Below are 22,241 nucleotides of genomic sequence, written 5' to 3'. Positions count from 1 at the left end.
GATCGGATGGTATTTTTGAATTTTTTTCTATATTGATTGAAGATTTTTCTAGTGGGTTCAGCAAGCGGCTAGGCAATATGCCTTGAAAAAGGTTTTTATTGTTACCAAATAATTTTCATTGTAGCTTAAATACGGGTTTCAAATGGTTCTCAATACGTTCGTCATACAACCTTTTTGCAGTAATTCAATCTTGAAGAGCTTCGAAAATATACAAATTGGTAATTGAAAACCTCCACCGCTATATAAAAATACGATTAACAAAGGTCATAATAAATCTTTAATCATAGACATTTCCAAATTAAAGGATAATCCTTCATTTTCGGCGAACGTGATTATCTTAGGGGTTGTCGTTGAATCAAATTGACACTAAAGAAGGTGGTGACAAGGTACACGGTAAGAAAAAATACTCAAAATTAAGTTAAAAAAAACTCAACGTTGGGTTCTATCATTTAAGGTCCGCCGTTGAGTGAATCAGAAAAGCGGCGTTGGTTAAAATTTACTCATCTATTGAGTAATAATAAATGAACTCAAATATAAGTTTATTTTCATTGAGGTTGCTCTTATGCGCCTTTAACCATTTCATTTTCACAAGCGTTGATAGACGAGTGGTCAACACACGGGCCCTGAAATCTCAACGTCCATGGTTCGGTTCCAGTCTGCTCCGTTTTATTAGTTTTTTGTCAACTTCAGGATTACTCAAAATTGAGTTTTCTTATTTAACTTAATTTTACCTAGCCCCACGGAAGCCACGTGATGAGTGAAAGGAACTCAATTTTGGGTACTTTTTTCTTACCGTGTAAGCTTATGTCCGCGCTTCATCCAAGAATTCGTAAAATTGCATGGGCATTAAGGCTTGCACGGTGACGTCACCGCCTGAAGAAATAAAAAAAACTTGCGGGCAATGTTTACAAACATTGACCGCAGCGGATGTCAAAAATTTTTTCACCGCTTTGCCTCCGGCTAAACAAATACGGTCGATTTTAATTTGTCCAGTGATTTCGCGAAGTATTTCGAGAAAAATGACAAAGAAGTGCGTAGTGCCGGGTTGTAAATCCACGCATTTAACCATAAACTCGCGTTTTTTTCGATTTCCATGCTTGAAACCCCGATTACCAAAAGCTCTGATCGAAGAACGTTTGAGGTGCTGGATTTCTGTTCTGGAATTTCGACAATTATTCAACCCTAAAGACAAATATATTTGTAATTTGCATTTTGTGTCAGGTATGCTATAAATGAAGAAATTACAACAGCCGCTGAAATTTTAATCATTTCTTGATTCAACTTAGGTGCTGCTGCAAACCTCACCGATAGTTCCAATGTGGACTGGGTACCATCATTGAACCTGCCTCTGCATAATTTACAAGCCATCAACAACTCCACTCAACAGACCAAGGATAAAAGCACCTCAGAGTCCAGTGTTTGTGATGCGGCCATCTTATCAGAAAGTTCTACTTCCAGAACTAGGTTAGATGCGATTTCTGCCTCTAGCACCAACAACAGTGTTGACATAGTGGAGGACCCAAAAATAAGAGTTAAGGAAGAGATACTCTACAATACAGATGATTTGGAAAAAACTGGTCCATCTACGATATCAGAAAAGCATTGCGCTGCAAAAGTGAGTTCGGGAGAAGGCAGTAGCCGTGTAGGCTCAGTGTCAAGCGTTGTTGATTGTCCTATGGTTCATCCTGTCCAAGAGAATCGACGTAACGGTCAGGTTTCCAATATAAGAGGCATCAAACGACCGCATGCAGATGGTAAATCCTTTCCCTTATTTATTGTAATTGTAATTTCTTTTGTTGTATACTCCTAAACAGTATATGTTAATAGTGACGGCCTTATGCTGCTGCTAGAAAAAAATAGAATGATCTTCGAATTGGTCTGCTTACAAGGTATTTTTATTTTTCTGTAGCTTCGTATAAAAAAGGGTCATCTACACAAACATCGTTAGGTGATGACGATATTGTGAAGTATTATGAGTTTGCTGAAGATCTCATGGAGTGTGGGCATCAAATTAGAGCGGTGCATAGTTCCCCTAAACAAAGGAGGATTAGCGACGAAAAAATAACAGCTTCAAATGGTAAGCAGTCATTTGTAAATTAATTGAAATATTTAATTGCAGTGAATTGTTCGTATTACAGCAACTGGTGAAAACCAAGATCCCAACACAATCGTGCCCGAGAAGCAAGCCTGCGGAAATTGTATGCTAATACCGCACTACCGCCAAGAACTCCAACGACAGTATGAACGCATCAATTACCTCTCTGCGGAATTGAATAAGTACCAGAAAGGGTTGGCCTGGCTGAAAGATGACGAAAAATGTAACCGATATACAGGAATAAGCTCCTATGCCGTACTGAAAAAAATATATGGCTTTGTGAAGCCTTATTTATTCCAAGCCTCTTGCGAATTGACTAAAGAAGAAATATTCGTGATGACATTAAGAAAGCTACGGAGAAACACACCATTCATTGATCTGGCTGATGATTACGCTATATGTGTGAACACAGCATCTAAATATTTTCATCGAACTGTAAAAGTTATGCATGATTGTTTACAATACGTTCTTGAACCTCCGCCAAAGGAAATAATCATACGGCATACTCCGCAGGCCTTCAAGCGTTACTATGGGAACAGGAGGGTGTTGGTGATGGATTGCTTCGAAGTTCGCACCGAGCGACCTGGTATCCCAAAAGCAGCAAACGCGCACCATAGCGCGTATAAAATGTCGTCTACAACAAAGTTTTTGATAGTAATGGCAGCAGATGGTAGCGTGGCTTTTGTCTCCAACGCATACGTGGGACGTTGCTCGGACAGATTTATTACTGTATCGTCAGGATTCTTAGAACTTATCGAGCCGGATGATGTTATATTAGCTGATAAAGGTTTCGATATCGCAGATCTTATAGAATCAAGAGGAGCAACGCTGAATATACCCACTTTTCTACGGAAAAACGTTCAAATGAACCCATTGAACATTGAACGTGATAGACAGATCACATCATTAAGAGTTCACGTGGAAAGAATGATTGGACGAATCAAAGCAAAGTACACTTTTCTAAATGGGACAATTCAAGTAAATTCTCTGAGACGTTCCGAAAATAACTGTAACACTGTTGATCTAATTACACGCCTTGCGTGTATTTTATTTTCTTTCAACAAGTCGATTGTAAGTGATTGAAACTGAAATAAAAAATATTGCGAAATTTATTGTAGTCAAATCGATAATCATCTCACCTTAATCGTAGAGTAACGCTTTAATTATATTCCCAAGAATCATTCATGTATTCCGTTTTTGTATGGCATTAGTATCAGTTAATTTTGCCAACAGCTCCTCTTTTACGAAATAATTTCCAAGCAACTCAGGCAGAATAATATTGTAGAAGAATAATTGACTCCGATCTACGCAATGTTTCCACAATTCCAAATCTCTTTCAACCCTGATGAGAACACTTTCTTTCTTACTCCAGATCATGAACAATCCAAAATCTGAATTTGAAAGGAAAATCTGTGCCTGAAGCTGATAATAGTACTGGTGTGTCGTAGCCATACTAATTGAATCATCTGAATTGATGTTGACGAAACTGTTTGGTTTGTTACACAGATCTTTTATGCAAAGCTGTTCATCAAGAAGGCTTCTTGAGTCCAATCGGTATGGACACTTCAATTCCACGACAAACTTTCCACAGCATTTGCATGATCCTTTTACATCTGGTGAGGCTGCCAGGAAAGGTTTTGTAGACGAAATAAACAATCCTGAATCCGATATGACAAGGCCTTGGTGATCCTTCAGTAACTTTTCCAGCTTGCGCCTCGCATGCACTTCATTGCGTCGACCATAAGCCAAAGCAGGTGAGTCAATCATTGATAGGTACGGGTGGCATATCTTTTTGATCAACGTTTTTTTAGGGGGAGGTGCAACGTTGGAAGTATTGACTGCTTCCTTCATAACTGAGGCAGTAATTCTCCCAATTCTCAACCAGCGCCATAGATCCGACTCCCTCTGGTGACGAGTGCGCATTTCTATGTCCGTTACAACATCTTCCGATAGTTTTAAAACTATTTGCCTTCCAATTTGTCGTAGTTCGTCAAGTGTCCTTCTTTCATGGCGTACATCATAGTTGGTTTGTAGAAAAATAGAAGAGTTGGTGAAAAAAAGGTGAGGAACTTCGTTCTCCTCACAACGTTTACATGTGATATTAACACCATCACATATGCGGTTCAAAACTACAGATTCAGTATTTGCCTCTTTCAGTTCTACCAAAAAATCATGAAACTTCGCTTTGCTTATGGTGGGCATATCATAAAATCTAGTGATTGATGTTCCGTAGTCCGTTTCTTTTACTGATTTAAACAAATCTTCGCGAACTTTCTTAGGAGGCTGTTTCCAGTAAGCGGGTTCATCTGTAACGGTTATCTAGAAAAGAAATAATTGTGAATGCATATTTATTAACATGCTAATGCTTCTACATCTGTATTTAAAGTCTTAATCGTCAATCTGTTTTTGAGTTTAAAATTAAACGATGTTACTGCTAAACTACTACCAAGATACCTTGCGATTGTTCGATAACGCGTGATGATTTGCTAAATAGTAAAGCAGCGCGCTTACATGGGAACAAGTTTCGCTATTCCCAGCGATGCAGGTGCAGTGCGCCGATACAACATTACCGTCTTTGTCCACGATGACCCAAGGACTTAACATAGCATCGTTGAGTCGCATTGAATGGAATACCTGAAAAATTAAACGTTATTATGGTTTGCAGTGAAACAGCTTTCACAATCATAACCTTTCCCACTACGACGTGGAAATTTCCAACAACCAACCCGCATACCGAGTGGATGAATCCTCCTTCAAATTTTTTAAAACCTTCAAGACTGCGGCTGTTTTTCATGTATTCACCTGTGTAAGGTGATCGGAAATTAATCAGGTAGTCAATTACGCTACCCGTCCGCACAGTTGTTGGAAGTTTGCTGGTTCGAAATTTTATCGTATACGGATCTTGGAATCCGATCACTTTAATTTTGTCCAGGTAGCGTTGGAAAACGTCTGGGTACCTTCGAGGAAGATTCTTGGCGTATTCCGAGAGCTTGGATACCGGCTTGAGGTCAGATAATCGTAGCATCTGAGTGAAGAAATGATTAATTCTTGTTTTATTTTATTGGTATCTTAGATTACTTACATTTTGATGGTGAATTTAAAGAAATTTTATCATGAAGAGTAATCCGATTCAAATTTTTACTGCACTCTGGAAGCCAATTTTAACAAACACTGAAACGTAAACATTGCCCGCAGCGGATGTCAAATTTTGTGAGGTTATGTCAACCGTGCAAGCCTTTATGGACACCATGTTGCGTTTGCATGTGTGTGTGATTTCGAAAAAGAGTGAACCACTGAACCAGGTTCCTTCAGTTGAGCTCAGCGTTGCCAGATATACCGATTTATCGTTATTTATACCGATTTCCGAACTAGATACCGATATACAGATAAGGTTCCTCAGAATACTGATTTTTGATGTTTTATACCGATTTATACCGACTTTTTTTTAAATAATCAAAATGATTATTGTCGGCTGGCGCTCGAATTTCGGAGAAAATTATTGTGAAAGACTTGTATATTTTCGAATAACTCAAATGTTTAGGCCTTTCAAATTCTAAAAAATCATCTTCAAAAATATCTAATGGATAATCTTTCGATTAATGTTTCAGTTTTCTCACCGTTTTTGGCTACCCATGAATCGATAAACAGTCGATAGCTCTTTCTGATAATTCTGATTCCTCTCCTTTTTTTTTATATCTTTATTAAGGAGACTTTCAGCCGTTGGCTGGCTCGTCTCCGAATACCCCAGAGGGGGGTATTCCTAGGGGAAAAGGGGGTTTACAGAGTTTTTAGAATGTACAGAGTTTTGGTTTTTGAAACTTATGTTTCCTGTCTCAGCTAGCTGTCAAATTTTCATTTCAAAGGCTGTCTAAAGGACCCCGGTAGAGCCCCACCGGCAGAGGCTGCCAGGTGAACCTGGCAGCTGCTACCGGCAGGGGTTGCCGGGCCTGCTATCAAAATAGTATTTTTCGTGTTATAGTGACTAAATTCAGGACCCCGGTAGAGCCCTACCGGCAGAAACTGCCAGGTGACCCTGGCAGCCGCTGCCGGCAGGGTTGCCGGGCCTGCTGTCAATATCGTATTTTAAATATTTTTGTAGATTCCTGCTTCCTTCGTAAAGCAGATGAGTTGGATTTCCGCTACCGGGTCGTTTTGGAGGACGTCCCGAATGTTGTCGGCCAGACCGTACAACTCCCGTGATCCGTGGAAACACGGGCAGTTGATAAGGATGTGCTCAACCGTCATCGTTGTTCGGCACGCGTCGCATCTCCTCCGGAAGCCTCCACCGCTGCTACTTCGCATGTTGTGAGTAATCCGGGTGTGACCGGTTCAAAGTCTGGAGAGTATTCTCTTTTCCGCGTAACTTTTGGTGTCCGTCCATGGGGCCGTTTCCCCTTTGACCTTTCTAATGAAAAGCTCTTGGTTGCTGTTCCATTCGTTGCCCCATGCTGACCTGATGGTAGATTTTATCCAGACTTTCAGGTCTTGTCTGGGGACCGACTTGTGGGCAAGACGGCCGCTTCGTCCGGTGGCCGCGAGGTGGTCGGCTTCAATGTTACCGGCGATTCCGCAGTGGCCCGGTATCCACATGAAGGTGGTGCCGGGTTGTGTGTGCTTCTGGATGGCCTGAATCCACGGGTGGCGTGCAGTGGAAGATTCCAATGCAGCCAGAGCGCTGGCGGAGTCCGTGAGTATGCATAGAGGGGAGGAGGATGGTAGGGAGGCCGCGTAATGTAGGGCTGCTGCTTCTGCTGAGAAGACCGAGCATTGGTCCGGGAGTTTCCAGAAATGGGATGTTCGGCCATCAGTTACTCCAAAACCTACTCGGTCCCTAGCCTTCGATCCGTCGGTGTATCGGAGTTGGTGGTTATGGTACATCGTTCTCAGTCGCTCGGTGAGGCAGGTTCTCATTTCCGCCGAGTTGTCCCCTGCTCTGAATCGGTTGGCCATGGTTCTATCTGATCGGATGGGGGGGGGGGCATCCCACTCCCTGGCTCCGACCCAGTGGAGTTTAGACACCGGAGGGAGCTCCTGGTGGGCGGTCTCTTGGAGAATTCGTTTCCCCTCCGAGAGGAGATAGAAATCTCCGTCTCCGCTGAGTTGCTCGTCGAGTCCCACGGCTCTCGTACAAACCGACTCCGCAATGAAAAACCGGAACGGTAGTGTTCCGGTCTCAATGCATGCGGCGTCGGCTGGTGTTGATGGCAGTAGACCGGCTGCAATCCGAGTAGCCTGGTTGTATATCGGTGCAAGACGGGAGATGATGGAGTCGCTGGACGCGCATAGAAGTTCGATTCCATATGTCAGTCGGCTGTGGACGATGGATCTGGCGGTGTTCATCACAATACCTCGGTTGTTCACCTTGTGTGGACCGGATAGGGAGCGAAGGATGTTTAGTCTTGTTCGACAGTTGACCTTGACCTCGTTGAGGTGGGGGCCGAACCGGAAGTTTCGGTCAATCGTGACTCCTAGTATGGAGATGGATTTCCTCCTGGGGATTGCCTGCTTGTCGATCCTAATCGGGGTCGGTAGTGGCCGGTGACCATGCCGGCAGACATGGGAAACCGAGCTTTTCTCGGCTGATATCGCAAAGCCTGTCTTGGCGGCCCATCTACCAACCGCAGAGACCGCCGCCTGCAATTTTACCTTCATTGCTTTTAGAGTTTTCCCGACTACTAGGATCTTGCTCGTCCGCATACACCAGGATGTATATTTTCTTTGGCAGTCCCACAAAGATTCCGTTCATTGCCACCAAGAAGATGGTGACAGCAATTACGGAGCCCTGTGGAACTCCAGTCTCCTCTCGCCTGGTATTGGATCGATGATTACCGATGGTCACCTGGAATGTCCTGTCCTGTAGGTAATTCCTCAGGAAGTAGAGAATATTTCCTCCAAGACCCCATTTGGACAGTTGGTGTAGGACTTGTGGTGTCCATGCCCTGTTGTAAGCCTTAGCCAGATCCAGGGAGGTCAACTCTACGTGTTGGTCCTTACGGAGTGCCTCCTGGACGATCTGGCCGAGGCTATTAAAATAGGTGCCGGTTCCGTGGCCAGGTCGAAAAGCGTGTTGCCGGTGGTCCAACAGGCTGTTCCCTTCGAGGAAGCCCGTCAGTCTTCGGTTAACCAAGCGCTCCATAATTTTGCTGCAACAGCTGGTCAGGGAGATCGGTCGGAAGTCCTTAGGCAGTAATGCCGGTCCGGGGTTTTTCGGAATGGGTACGATTAGACTGTGTTTCCAGGTTGAACAGTTCGAGGAGGGTCGCCTTTTGAGTGGGTGGAAGGTTCCTTATCATCGGGTATCCGACCTCATCCGGCCCGGCGGATTTGCCCTTGGCCTTTCTGAGGGCGAAGCCCAGCTCTTCCATTGTGAAAGGCCTGTTGATGGTGAGGTCGTTTCCGTCGTCGGGGATTTGGAAATTGTTGATGCTGGAGGTGGAGACGGAGTTGCGGTTTCGGAAACCCTCGTCGTAGTTTCCCAGGCTGGACAGCGATTCGAAATAATCGCCAAGGAGGTTGGCAATTTCCTCCGGATCTCGGGTTATTCCGTTTGGTCCTCGGAGGGTGAAGCCCCGGGCTCGCCTGCTTCCCCGGATAGCGTTGATCCTTTGCCAGATCTCGGACGCAGATTGGTTGGCATTTATCTCATCTAGGAAGCTTTCCCAGCTGGCCTTTTTGGCATCCCGGATGGTTTGCCGACACTGGTTCCTTGCGGAGTGGTACACTTCGATGGCCTTTTCTTTATCAGGGTGGCCCTGCGGTAGACGTTTGGCTGCGCGGAGGGCCTTGCGCCTGGCTTTGACGTCTCGGAAACTTATTTCGACTTCCTTTGGAAGCATCTTCAGCCTTCGCTCGAATGATTCTTCCATCTTATCTCGCCAGTTTTTTTTTTTTTCAACTTTCCCGGAACTTCAGGGATGATTGCAGATCCAAACTAGCTGCAGGAACTTTTAGGAAGTTCTGAAACTTCGGAAAAGTTCAGATTTTTTAGTAAGCTTCGATAAATTAAAGAATTCTTCAAAAACTTCTGTTAAAATTCTAAAACCCGGTTAAGCGAACTCCAGTGAACTTAAGGATACATCATATTTTTTTTGGATACTTAACAAGTCCAAAGAACTTCTGGAAAATTTAATGGTTTTCAGGACAGTTCCATTAGTTTTAGGAGAATTGAGAGAACTTTAGGAAGCTCCGAGAACATCAGAACAGATCAATAAATTTCAAGGAAATCGCTGAAATTTTAAAGGAGTTCCGAGAAACTCAGGCAATTTCCGAAAACTTCAGCAATGATCCGAGGGGTTGATGCAAATTTAAGAAACGTAAGGGAAGTTACATGAACATTAGCACATTGTGAGAACATTTTATGGGAAGTTCCGTGCTTATTAATGACAGTGTCGATAACTTTTAAAAATTAGAAAAATCGAGAAGATCAGAGAACTTCAATGCTGATGTTACAATAAATTTAAGAAACTTGCGCGCTTTAGAAATTTCGTAATCTTCAAGAAAGTCTAGAGACCTTCAAAGTTGATTATAGATATTCCGGTAGTCTCATTGTAATTAGGGAAGTTCCAAGTAAAAATGATCAGAGTACTCCAAAACAGCAAAAATCCCTAAGTACATTTCAGGAATTCCTAAAAACTTCAGGGACATTGCGGGGTCTTCAAGGATGTTTATGACTATTTGGAAAATTTCTGGATCATTAGAACATCCCACAGGAGCTCTTTCTTCCGGAATTATCTCCTTGTTTCTTTCGACTATTCCGTAAGCGCTATAGCTTCCGAATTTCTCCAGAATTTTTTTTTTCCAATATACTTTAGGATTTTTCTGCCTGTGTCTCCAGGAAGTTTCTTCCGTCTTCTCCTGGAAGTTAAATTAAACTTCTTCCAGAAATTTCTTTCACCTAGTTCTGGAATTTTGTCCAGTTGGTTTTTTTTTTTACTTCTATTGGAAAATTTTCCGAGCTTCTTCTGGCTTCCCCTGGAAATGGCTACTTCTGGAATTTACTTCCAATTTCCGAAACTTTTCTGCCTTCCTTTGAATGTGAAATCCGATTTTCTGAAAGTTTTTTTTTTTTTATTTTCGCCAGAAGTTTCTCAATTTATGTCTCAGAAATTCCGCGGATGTTTTTCCGACTTGTCTCAGAACTTTTCTCAAATTTCCTCCAGGAAAACTTCTTTCTTCTTTCTCTGGATTTTCAAACATTCCCCGGAGTTTTCTTCCGGAATTTTTCGATCATTGTCCAAAAGTTAAAACTGTTGCTTTCAAAAACGAATACCGATTTTTTAAAACCTTTGATACCGATAAGCTTTTAAATATCATGGCAACACTGGTTGAGCTTAAGAAGTAGGCTTTGCTTTTGTCTGTCAGTGTCTCGACAGACAGTAAATGAAGATGTTTTCAAGTTTTGTTTATTGACGCTACGCTTCTTCATGTATCTTATCGCTTGGAAGTGCAAATGGAAAGCCGATCACGCAAAAATAATGCAAAGGAAAAAGGGTATTCAGGAACGATTCCGAATTGCAATGGGTCTAATTGTAGACAAACGTCGTTCGGGTGAAGCCGGACCGTCTAACGACGGCAATAGTCAGCGTCAATTACAGGCGTAGATGATTCACTATTATACACATGCAAATAAATTCTAGAAGCACTTTTATCGGGATTAGAGATCGACACTACACAGCAAAAAATAATTTTGATATCACATCAAAGTGGATGCACTACAATCATGTCGAAAATTTCATGTAATTTTTATGACCACATAAATAAACAAATGCAGTAAAAGCAGCGTAATGTCAGTTCATGCATTGTATTAATGATAATTTTGTCCTTTTTAGCAAGTAATATTACACCATAATTTCAACATGATTGTAGTGCATCCACTTTGACGTGATATCAAAATTATTTTTTGCTGTGTAACAGGTTTCAAGAATATTGCTATCAAACAGCGAAAAGATTGATTGACAACTGTCCGTGATATTACCTACCAGTATCTGTTCATAAAATTTTGCTGCATGGATCACAAATAATATCGTCGTTTCTTGTTCCGGTCTAACAATTGTCCGAAGATGCCCAGGAGTGCCGAAACTCAGACATCTAGCGCTACAGGATAGATCATACTCGTTAATTCTCCAGAACTGCAACGAACACAGATCTCTTGAATCGGCTCCTGGAATCATCCGACCCCCTCATTTCAAGTCTACGAGAACTTCCTGGTAAAAATAGTACTTACTACAACTTTGAATAATGAGAAGGAGAAATATAATCTTTAATTTAGTTTTTTTTTGTTTTGTGTTATATTTTTTTAAGCTACCAAGGTTTGCTCTCATGCGATTAGACTACCATGCGTCGTGACCATGTTACAATCGCTATGAATCAATCAAGAGAAAAAAAGAAGCATTTTTAATTACTTTTCATTTGATATCATCATCTTTAAAACAATGTTGCAAACATTCGGATCAATGAACACTCAGTACCAGTATTTGAGAGATACAACTCACAATGTTCATTTTCCTACCAGGCTCTCACTACGAATAGGACAGAGGCAATAAAAAAAAATATTCCGACTCAACTCAGCTGGAGAACAGACAAATGCTGAGAATGTGTTCTTCTAACCAGACTGTCTCTCTCTCAGTCATTGAGATTAGTTCTGCCATAAACGCACAGTGCATGGATGAGAATGAGACTGTTGAAATGATTAATTTCGGTAAGTACCGATAACAATCATTTTTAAAACTGAAAAAGAAATATGAAATAATCTGTTGTGATATGCAAAACAGCATCAGTAAGAATAACAGCAATAAGCTTCACCCATGAAACAGAACGCTGACTGCGGCAGGCAGAGATAAAAAAAAGCTCTCTTTCCCTCTTTTTGTCGTGTCTCCGTATCCGTACAGAATAACCAGTAAAATCTCACGCAACCATTTACTCAGTCACTCAGTGATTTAAGCCACCTGAAACTCGAGCGGCACTCACTCAGTGCCCGAGTTTACTCGGTACCGCCTTGGATTTCTAGATAGAGCTGGAATTAGGGCCAAACAGTTTTTGTAAAAAATGACTTCTCTTGATAATTTCAAGAAATTTATGGCTTGCTCACGCAAACCAACATCCTCATCGGGTAGGGAAAGACTTCCCCTATCCGATGGTTAGGTTGGTCTGCGTAGACGTGCCTTAAATTCCCAGAAATCATCGGTAGAAGTCATTGTTTACAAAAGCTGTTCTTTTCATAGTGGAGGCGAACCAGCCTAAGGCTGAAAGCCTCCTAAATAAAGCTAAATAATGATAATAATTCTTTTCATAGAATTGGCGTTGACGGCGACTCTGTAGCTCTGTACTCCTATGAGAAAATTCATAAGCAAATGTCAGACTGTGAAACATGGCGGACTTTGTACTATCCTTTCACTCCACCGAAAGTTCCCATAAGAAACTGTCGATATTTGCTGGAAAGCAAATTTTTCGACGGTGCCGTCAACGCCAATTAACGGATAAAGGCGTAAACGTAAAGGGCAGTCTTTCGCTCTTCTCTTGAAGCGGTAGGTGACTGATGATCAGATACAATTTTGGTTTGTAGTTCTCTCCCGTGGAGATTATAGTCGATTTCAAATCGCGGCTTTGCTCATCAATCAGGAACATTGCGTTTAAAATCCCAGTGTTAAAAGTTATGAATTTTTGAAATTTTTTTTGACCTTCCTAACATGGAAATGGTCATCCCAATGATAAAATAAAAAAAAAAAACAAGTCTAGTAGTTTGCGATAAGGACCAAACTACTAATTTTTACGAAATTCTGAGAACCACTATATCGTTTTGCTATGGAATGGCTGTATTATTAGTGCCACTTCACGGTGAAAACGAAGTGAAGTGATAAGTGGTCATGCACGGTGAAGTGATTCCCGGGTGAATCGAATAGGAATCAGTTAACCGTCAGTGAATAGTTGTCACTTAATTTCGTATTCACAGTGAAGTGACACTTAAAATTCAACAAAACGAGATGTTCATATTTCACATATTTCAGTCGAATCAACTAATTTAATGAAGATTTTTACTCACCATAACCTTCACCACTGTCATGTCTGGCCATAGTCTACTGTTGTGGCATATGCGCCGTTTCCTGCGTGAAAAATGAAAAAAACAAGAAAACAATCTATTACTACAACTTAAACCCCACACAACATGCACGATTTAAGATCGTACCGCAACTGAGCAGAGGGTAGCACCTTGCCTTTCACAGAGTTCTCTGCTCAGTTTGATAACGAAACTACTGCATTCGCGGTATCTCTATCTCAGATTCCAGCCAACATCGTTCAGGTTGTAGTGCCAAAGCAATCAAACCCTCCGAACATTACTCTCAATAGGTTCCTATTTGACATTGTTACTGTTGCTGTAGACTACAACAACTGCAATGAATGATAGCTGCCAACAGGTTTGTGATAAGAGTGAGCTTGTAATTCGCTGGTTGCTGTTGTACGGTTGGAGTTTAAGATGTTCTGAAACGTTTGCCTATGTTGAAACATTAAAATAGAAGGGGATGCATGGCAATGTGTGCTTAGTAACCTCTAATTTGGTTAGCAATTCCGGAAATCTTCATCATTTTGTCCTATAAAGTAGGTTAACCATTGAAAAAGCATGCATTCTGCATAACCATGATTTCGAATGATATTATGTGTCACACTTGTCAGTGTGAGATACATTTTCCTTCCATTCTTGAGTGTCTATTTACTGATAGTGCATGGCCGAAGAGAGTAACTCAGTAACTGCGCCGAATTCAACTCGAAATTGCTAAAAGTGGGGTTACTCAATGATGAATAACAATCAAAATTTTAATCAGTCTTGGAATATACTAAATAATATACTAAAACAAGTTGACTCACTCTCTTTTTTCCCATACAAATTTTACTCAGTTTCCTAAAAAGTTGAGCTACTATGAGTAACTCCACTTTTTACGAAACTTAGTAAACAATTCTTACTTACTTTCGACGGCCTTGTAGATGGAGTGAATTATTGCTAGATTTTTTTTCTTATTCAACACGCAAAATAAATGTCTCTTACATGCAATGTAATTCTGCATATATTCCATACAACAAATGTAATGGAAGTTCTTGCAATAGACTGCAGCGTACAAGGAACTTTTTTAAGCAATGCATATTTTTGTATAAAACCTTCACGAGATGAATTTCTAGACGCAATGCATTTGGGGAAACATACTTAGTTCGAAAAATAACCAAGCATAAAAATTACAATACTATTTTAAAAACCTTCCGGTGACCGCATTACAGAATTTGTTCACGTCGCGAAACATTGCAAGTTCTGCATAGTTTGCATACAAATCTGTAAAAGCATCTAACATTTCCCGGTTGGCTGAAGTAGTTTTCCCTGGAAAATCGGGGAAAATTTTACTCATTCAATGAGTAACTCCACTTTTTTGTGATTTTGAGTCAAATACGACTCAATGTAGAGTTACTCTCATTGGCTGTGTATCACTCAAACAAAAAGTTCAATCAGTCGGTTGTGGTGGAAAAATGATAAATACTCGCGTCGCTTTTCGATTCTCTCTTTCGTCAATAACTAGGCTGCATTCACATTTCCTTCTAATTTTTCTACATGGCCTGACGTAAGAGAGAGTCTCGATGAAGAGAATCGATCAATGCAGATTGGTCTATTTGAAAAGTTATGCGAGAATACTCGAACGAGCAGCAGCCTGTGCCGGGTTACGAGACGATCATATTGGATATGGTAAGCTAAGCGTACAAAGCACTCTTTGATCATCGGCGACTGAACGCACGCACAGTTGCTTGCTGTGTGCAGTTATGGTGACCGGTCATAGACCTCTCGTCTGATGGTAAAAATGATGTTGATTCAACGCAACTGACCTGATCGGATCTACGCCAATGAATGTGTTTGCAAAGCAATGTAATGTCCACATCGCTAAGGGCACTCAAACATGGCAACCAAATTGTAAATCAATCCTATCCCTATCCGCTTGAACCGATCTCGATTGCTGGAATGATGACTCACACTGATTTTTGCTTCATTTGGACGATCACTGATAAAAGGAAAAAGTATCCAAACCACTTGAGAGAGAGAGAACACCTAGAGAAGCCATGATGATGACGTAAACCGACAAGACACTCATGCTATCAATCGGTAGGAGTTTGGTTCGCGGGCGAGGTTTTTCCCATCCACATCTGGGTTGGAAGATACGTGTTGTGACTCGGTTCAATTTACGTGTAAAAATAAATCAAAACCATGTGAACGTTTTTGAAAATTGAAAATTGATTATTAGCTGCCGTAGTAGGCCGTGGTGGCAGCAGTCGGTTAGTGACGTTTTCGCGAGACATAGATGCGAGGAATAGATGATATACTTGAAGAATTGAATGTTAAAAATTGTTTTAAATCAGGAGCGTAAGGAGACTAGACTCAAGTCGGTAGGCACATGGTCTCAGTATCGTTTCCGAAAAACAACAAGTTTGTCTGAGTCCGCATCGTATTCTCTTGCCGTGTGGATCTACAGTGTATCTCAAAATTGAGCGTACACCTAAATGGGAATTTTTTGAAAGACTGTGAGTAGATAGATTTTTGAAATCTTTGCTAGTAGTTGAAGAACTATCTATTGGTTTATCAAAATAGCTTTGGACTTTATTGGCAAAGTTTGTATGAAGTTTGAGTAATTTCAGTAAAACGATCGATTTTCCTTTTTTTATAGTCGGCGGATTTTAGTAAAATTAAAAAAATTAAGATCTTTATTATGACTACAGATGAGCCTTGTATTTCATGACAATATGTTTTTTTTTTTAGGAAATCTAGTTTTTCTTAAATAGCTCTAACTTCTTCCACACTTATCCAAATAAACCTAATAAGGGGAAATGGCTATTGGATCTAAGATTGGGTAAATCGCTAAAAATCTGCTATTTATCAATTTTATCTAGATGAACGCGTCATTGGGACGGTACTAATGGATATTTTTGGTCGCTATTGAAAATTTAGTCGATTGCCGAATTTATGTATGGGCCCAAATTAGGGGCATTTATCAAACATCAAATCTTGTCCGGGGGTGATATTTGAACTCGTGACTTTAGCGTGAGAGGTATGGATGTTAACCACTACGCCTGGGTCGCCCCCGCCCCACATCAAAAATCTTCTTCGCTAGAAACCAAAGTTTTTGAAACTTTGGGAGTCTCTGTCGAAACCAAATTTGGACAACTTAGGTTTATAACTGCCTATTTGCCATTTCAATGCGTAGGCCAGCAAAATAATTTTCTCACTTACTCACCCGTCACAGGTCTAAATTCTTCATTATTGGTGAATTTAATGCAAAATACCCGCTCATGGAATAATGTTCAAAGCAATCCCAATGGTAATATTCTGTTTGATGATTGTTCTGCAGGTTATTACACTATTCAATATCCAAACAGTCCAACATGCCTTTCTTCAGCAATAAATCCCTCAACTATTGATTTGGTCTTAACTGATTCATGTCAACTTTGTAGCCAATTGGTTACCCATGCTGACTTCGGTTCTGATCACCTTCCAGTAACTTTTGAAATATCCCAAGAAATAATTTCTAATCCCAACAGCTCTTCTTTCAATTATCATAGATCTGATTGGGAGCAATATCGAACATTTATGGAATATAGCTTTGATCCAAACATGCCTTTGCAAACCAAAAATGATGTTAATTATGCTCTCGAATATCTGGCTACTTCTATAATAGAAGCAAGAGCTGCCTCAGTACCAACATGCGAGGTTAAATTCGATTAATTTATAATAGACGACGATCTTCAGCTCTTGATCCGTCTGAAAAATGTCCGTAGGAGACAAAATCAAAGAACACGCGATCCTGCTATAAAATTTAGCTGACAGGATTTGCAAAAAACAAATTAAAATCGATTTTCTGCCCTTAGGAACAAAACTTTTGAAAATAATGTTTCGAAATTAGACCCGAGAGTTTCCAAACCCTTTTAGAAAATCACAAAAATTATGAAAAAAAATCTCAAAAGCCTATTCCAGCGATTGATTAAAGGAGGTGGTAAAATTTTGATCACAAATTCAGAAAAAGCACAGAAACTTGCTAAGCAATTCGAGAGGTCACATAATTTCAGTTTATGTCCTCACCAAAAACCTCCCAGAGAGTACCCAGTGGCGTAGCTAGACAATTTATCTGGAGGGGGGCCTAAATAATTATGGAGGGGTCCTGGCATCCCCATTAGCTACGCCAATGAGAGTACCTTGACTTTCTTGGTAAAATTTTTAACAGATGTTTTCATTTGGCATACTTTCCTGATAAATGGAAAAATGCTAAAGTTGTTCCAATTTCGAAGCCTGATAAAAATCCAGCTGAAGCTTCTAGCTACCGTCCATTAAGTTTGCTTTCTTCTATAAGTAAACTTTTTGAAAAGATAATTTTAAATAGAATGATGCTTCACATCAATACGATCTCAATTTTTGCAGATGAATGGTTTGGATTTCTTCACGGGCATTCAACTACTCGTTCAAAAAAATGTGAAGGCTGCTCAACTGGAGTTGCTCTTCTAGACATAGAAAAAAGCATTCGACAGTGTTTGACATGAAGGTTTGATTGTCAAAATCATTTAACTGAGAGAACTCTGCAGGTAAATTATCAAAATTCCAAATCTAATCGACTACCTGTTAGAGCCGGAGTTCCTCAGGGTAGCATTCTTGGGCCTATATTGTATAACATTTTCACTTCGGACCTCCCTGATTTGCCTCAGGGTTGCCACAAAGCTTTGTTCGCTTATGACACAGGCGTTTCCGCTAAAGGAAGAAGTCTTCGTGTTATTTCCAGCATACTGCAGAAAAGTTTAGATATTTTCTCTTCTTATTTACAAAAATGGAAGATTTCTCTCAACGCTTCCAAAACTCAACTAATAATATTTGCACATATATTTATATAGATATATCCAAACATAAGCGAAGAGGAGATCGATATAGCGCCGTGATAACGATCGATGTCAGGAATGCGTTCAACAGCGCAGCTGGAAAGCCACATTGTCAAAGCGCTGCATAGAATGAGGGTCCTTGACTACCTGTGCAGGATTCTGAGAAGCTACTTCCAGAATCTGGTTCTGGTCTGCGAGACAGACATGGGACAGAGATCGATTAGGATCACAGCGGGAGGTCCACAAAGCTCCATCCTTGGTCCAACACACGCCTTTGCCTCGAAGCACGTGTTGAAATAATTGGGAGTGATGATCGATGACCGACTAAACTTCACCAGCCACGTCGAATATGTCTGTGAGAATGCTTCGAAGGCCATCAACACAATAGCTAGAATGGAGGTCCAGCCTGGTTTGCAGCACTGGAAACGAAGCACACCCAAAGGAAACTGAGTAGTACGTTTCGGCTCATGGCCATGCGAGTCGTGAATGCATACATAACCATCTCATCGGAAGCAGTATGCGCTATCGCCTGAATGATCCCTATCTGCATCAACCGGCGGAGAATTGCGAATGCTACAGTCGGAGAGAAGCCGGTAGAGTACGGGAAGTGGTGAAAGCGGAGTCTTTGACAAAGTGGCAATAGGAGGGGAACACGGTAGATAGCGGTAGATGGACACATCGGTTATTACCGATTCTTTCGACCTAGGTGAACATAAAACACGGAGAAGTCAACCACCACCTCAAGGAGTTCCTGTCTGGCCACGGCTGCCTCAGGAAATACCTGCATCGGTTCGGACATGCAGTGTTAGAGGGGTTCGCAGTGTCTCAACGTGGATGAAGCGCCGGTGGTGGTCTTTGACTGTCCAAGGTGCGAGACAGTGCGACAGTGGAGATGCCTGTCCTTAACGTGAAGTATTTCGTCGATGAAATGTGTCCAGAGGAAGGTACTTGGAATGGAGATCTAGCAACACCAGCTCTAGGCGTCTAATACATAGGTGACACAGTAGGAAGAAGTGTTAGTTTGTTTATTAAAATGAACCGCCCATTTTGTTATGGTAAGTTTTGCTATAAGAAGTGCTCCTCGTGTTTATTAGCGAAATTCACATCAAAGATTGCATTCAAAGTGTTTTTATGTTACTTCATACGCGAAGTTAGCAATTTTCAGAGTTGGTTGGAAATGCTAACATGAAGCTTTAGTGTGATAATTTATTAGCTAGAGAATGATCTTCAGAAGAGAGTAGGTGGATAGTTCCGTTAGAGTACGGCAGTATGAAAATTGAATAGAAGTTGAAAATGAGCGAAGGGCCATTAATGCGACAGTTTTTAAAGTTAGACACACATCTTTTTCCTAACCCGTACGATGTACGCGGAGACTTGAAGTATGTCTCCAAGTCTACAGGCAAAAAATGTGCGTCCTTCTTTTGCTCATAAACTGACTGCGGCTGTGGAATAGTTCTAGCGACGTTTTCATCACTACGTAAAGCCCCACGTTGCGAGAGCATTTCCAGTCGATCGTGTGTTATAATGCAATTCTTCTTTACCCAACTATTGTGTTGCATCAAAGATTGATTAATTGCGAAGGAAATCAGTTTGACACGGCATTTGTAACCAGCATACACCTTCCGATCGTATGAAACAGGTCAAAAACTGTCCAAATCCGCAGATAAAAATTTCTGTATGGCAAAATAGTGAACTTTTCGTGAACATTAACGGCAAAGATCTCACCAACAATGGGAGACCGTGAGTTCCTGCCCACCTGTCTTAAAAACATCTCGCTCCAAGCCCTAGGCGAGTAAGAGAGGTGCCACAGTCGGAAGAAGTGTTAGTTTGTTTACTAAAATGAATCGCCCATTTTGTTATGGTAAGTTTTGCTATAAGAAATGCTCCTCGTGTTTATTAGCGAAATTCACATCAAAGATTGATTAATTGCGAAGGAAATCAGTTTGACACGGCATTTGTAACCAGCATACACACCTTCGGGTCGTATGAAACAGGTCAAAAACTGTTCAAATCCGCCCATAAAAACATCTCGACACCAGCTAGCACTGAGAGTATGAGAAGTGCATGAGCACAGTTCCCTCGAAGCGAGATGTTTTTATAACAGGTGGGCAGGAACTCACGGTCTCCCAGTGTTGGTGAGTTCTTTGCCGTAAATATTCACGAAAAGTACACTATTTTGCCATACAGAAATTCAAAACAAAAATTGTATGGGCGGATTTGAACAGTTTTTGACCTGTTTCATACGACCGGAAGGTGTATGCTGGTCACAAATGCCGTGCCAAACTGATTTTCTACGCAATTATTCAATCTTTGATGTGAATTTCGCTAATAAACACGATGAGCATTTCATATAGCAACACTTGCCATAACAAAATGGGCATAGTTCATTTTAGTAAACAAACTAACACTTCTTCCTACTGTGTCACCTATGTATTAGGCGCCTAGCCCTCGAAGTAGTCGCTTCACCGTGCTCCCGGGGGGATCCAGACAGAGGAGAGAGAGAGTAAGGAATGGGCTTTAGTGGAGCTGCACTAGGCAAATAGAAGAGTTTTCTTTCTTTATTCTGTAATATTTTTGATCAAAAATATAATGGGACATTTTTTCCCGATTTTTTTTTTGATGAGAAGGGGCTGACAAAATTGGGAAAGCACTGTACTCACATAGTCACCATGAATGGAGTTCCAATTCCCTGGTCAAACCAAGTGAAATATCTTGGATTAGTACTTGACCAAAAATTAATTTTTGAAGATCACATTGAGGGCATTCATGCCAAATCTAACAAATATATAAAATGTTTGTATCCTCTTATAAACTTTTTAGACCGGCCATGCTTTGTGCTGTCCCAATATGGACTAGTTGTTGCACTACCAGGGAAAAAGCACTTCAAAGCATTCAGAACAAAGTTCTGAAGACGATTTTGAAGTTGCCCCCCTGGTACAGTTCTACCGAGGTACATAGAATTTCAAATGTTGATACTTTAGAACAAATGTCCAACGAAATAATTAATAAAAATATCGAATACACCATTTTGGAATGTTTTGCGAATTTTAGCTCAAATGTGAATGATTGACCATAGCAAACAATTAGGTAAAGTTTCATGCAAATCGGAGAAGGTCGCGATCGATCAGTCATTTGGCGTGCTCGAGGCGGCGCTCCCCCGGGGCCTCTCTTAGCTAAGTCGGTAAAGGCGCAGCTACAAAGCAAGACCAAGGAGGCTGGGTTCAATTCCCGGTCCGGTCTAGGAATTTTTCGGGTTGGAAAATTTCTCGACTTCCCTGGGCATAGAAGTATGATTGGACTTGCCACACAATTATACCAATGCAAAAATGGTACAGGCATCGAAACTTACTTACTTACTTAAGGGTCCTGTGCACCACCAGCGGTGCAAAGGGCCAACGTGAAAGACTTCCATCCTGGGCGGCTGCTCGCTTTTGCCTTGACCTGGGCCCAGGTCAGATTCCTATCGACTTGCTTAATTTCCTTATTAAGGCTCCGCCGCCATGAGCCCCTGGGTCTGCCTCTGCTTCGATGTCCTGCCGGATTTCAATCCAGCGCTTGTTTGCAGATTTCGTTTCCGCCCCGTCGAAGTGTGTGGCCGACCCACCTCCACTTTCGCTCTCGAATTTCTGTTGCTATCGGCTTCTGATGACATCGACGATGGAGCTCGGCATTCGAGATCCAGTTGTGAGGCCACCAGGCACGAATTATATACCGCAGGCATCGGTTGGTGAAGACCTGCAGCTTTTGAGTGTTCTCCGCTGATACACACCACGTCTCGCTGGCGTATAACAACACAGATTTCACGTTCGAGTTGAAAATTCGGATTTTGGTGCGTTGACTTATCTGGTTGGATCTCCATAAGTTTCGTAAACTCGCAAAGGCAGCCCTAGCCTTCTTGATTCGTGCACCTATGTCACTCTTGGTCCCGCCGTCCGACGCTATTTGGCTGCCAAGATATTGGAAACTTTCGACCTTCTCCACTGCTTGCCCCACTACCGTTAAGTTGGAAGGGTTGCCCGTGTTGATATCCAACGATTTGGTCTTGTTGACGTTGATGGTGAGACCCGCCGCAGAGGAGCGTTCGGCTAGGTCATTGAGCTTACTCTGCATATCAGAGCGCCGTTGTGCTAGTAGAGCAACATCATCAGCCAAATCGAAGTCGTTGAGATGCTCCATGGTGATAGGTTGCCAAAGCAGCCCACGGTTCGGTACACGGTCAATTGCACCTACCATGATCTCGTCGATTACGATGAGAAACAGT

The 22,241-nt window shown here is 41.5% G+C and overlaps 2 protein-coding genes across 2 annotated transcripts in view; one reads left to right on the top strand and one right to left on the bottom strand.

Annotated features, from left to right (window-relative positions):
- Positions 1–22,241, bottom strand: part of Ctl2 (Choline transporter-like 2) — a 90,152-nt gene that overhangs the window by 55,416 nt on the left and 12,495 nt on the right. Inside the window, exon 2 of the mRNA XM_065227117.1 lies at positions 13,134–13,194. Within this exon, the coding sequence (XP_065083189.1) occupies positions 13,134–13,164 (31 nt within the window). The 5' untranslated portion in view covers positions 13,165–13,194. The remainder of the gene's footprint in view (positions 1–13,133; positions 13,195–22,241) is intronic.
- On the top strand, positions 915–3,178 carry LOC135704533 (uncharacterized). The gene is made up of 2 exons (XM_065226015.1): positions 915–2,077; positions 2,139–3,178. The coding sequence occupies exons 1-2, from the start codon at positions 1,993–1,995 to the stop codon at positions 3,176–3,178; spliced, it is 1,125 nt and encodes a 374-aa protein (XP_065082087.1). The 5' UTR covers positions 915–1,992.

Source organism: Ochlerotatus camptorhynchus, unplaced genomic scaffold (genome assembly GCF_037179485.1).
Source record: "Ochlerotatus camptorhynchus isolate MF236.1 unplaced genomic scaffold, CSIRO-AGI_Acam_v1.1 ptg000022l, whole genome shotgun sequence".
Classification (NCBI taxonomy): domain Eukaryota; kingdom Metazoa; phylum Arthropoda; class Insecta; order Diptera; family Culicidae; genus Ochlerotatus; species Ochlerotatus camptorhynchus.
The sequence above is the reverse complement of the archived record's forward strand: the minus strand, read 5'-3'. Positions and strand labels throughout refer to the sequence as shown.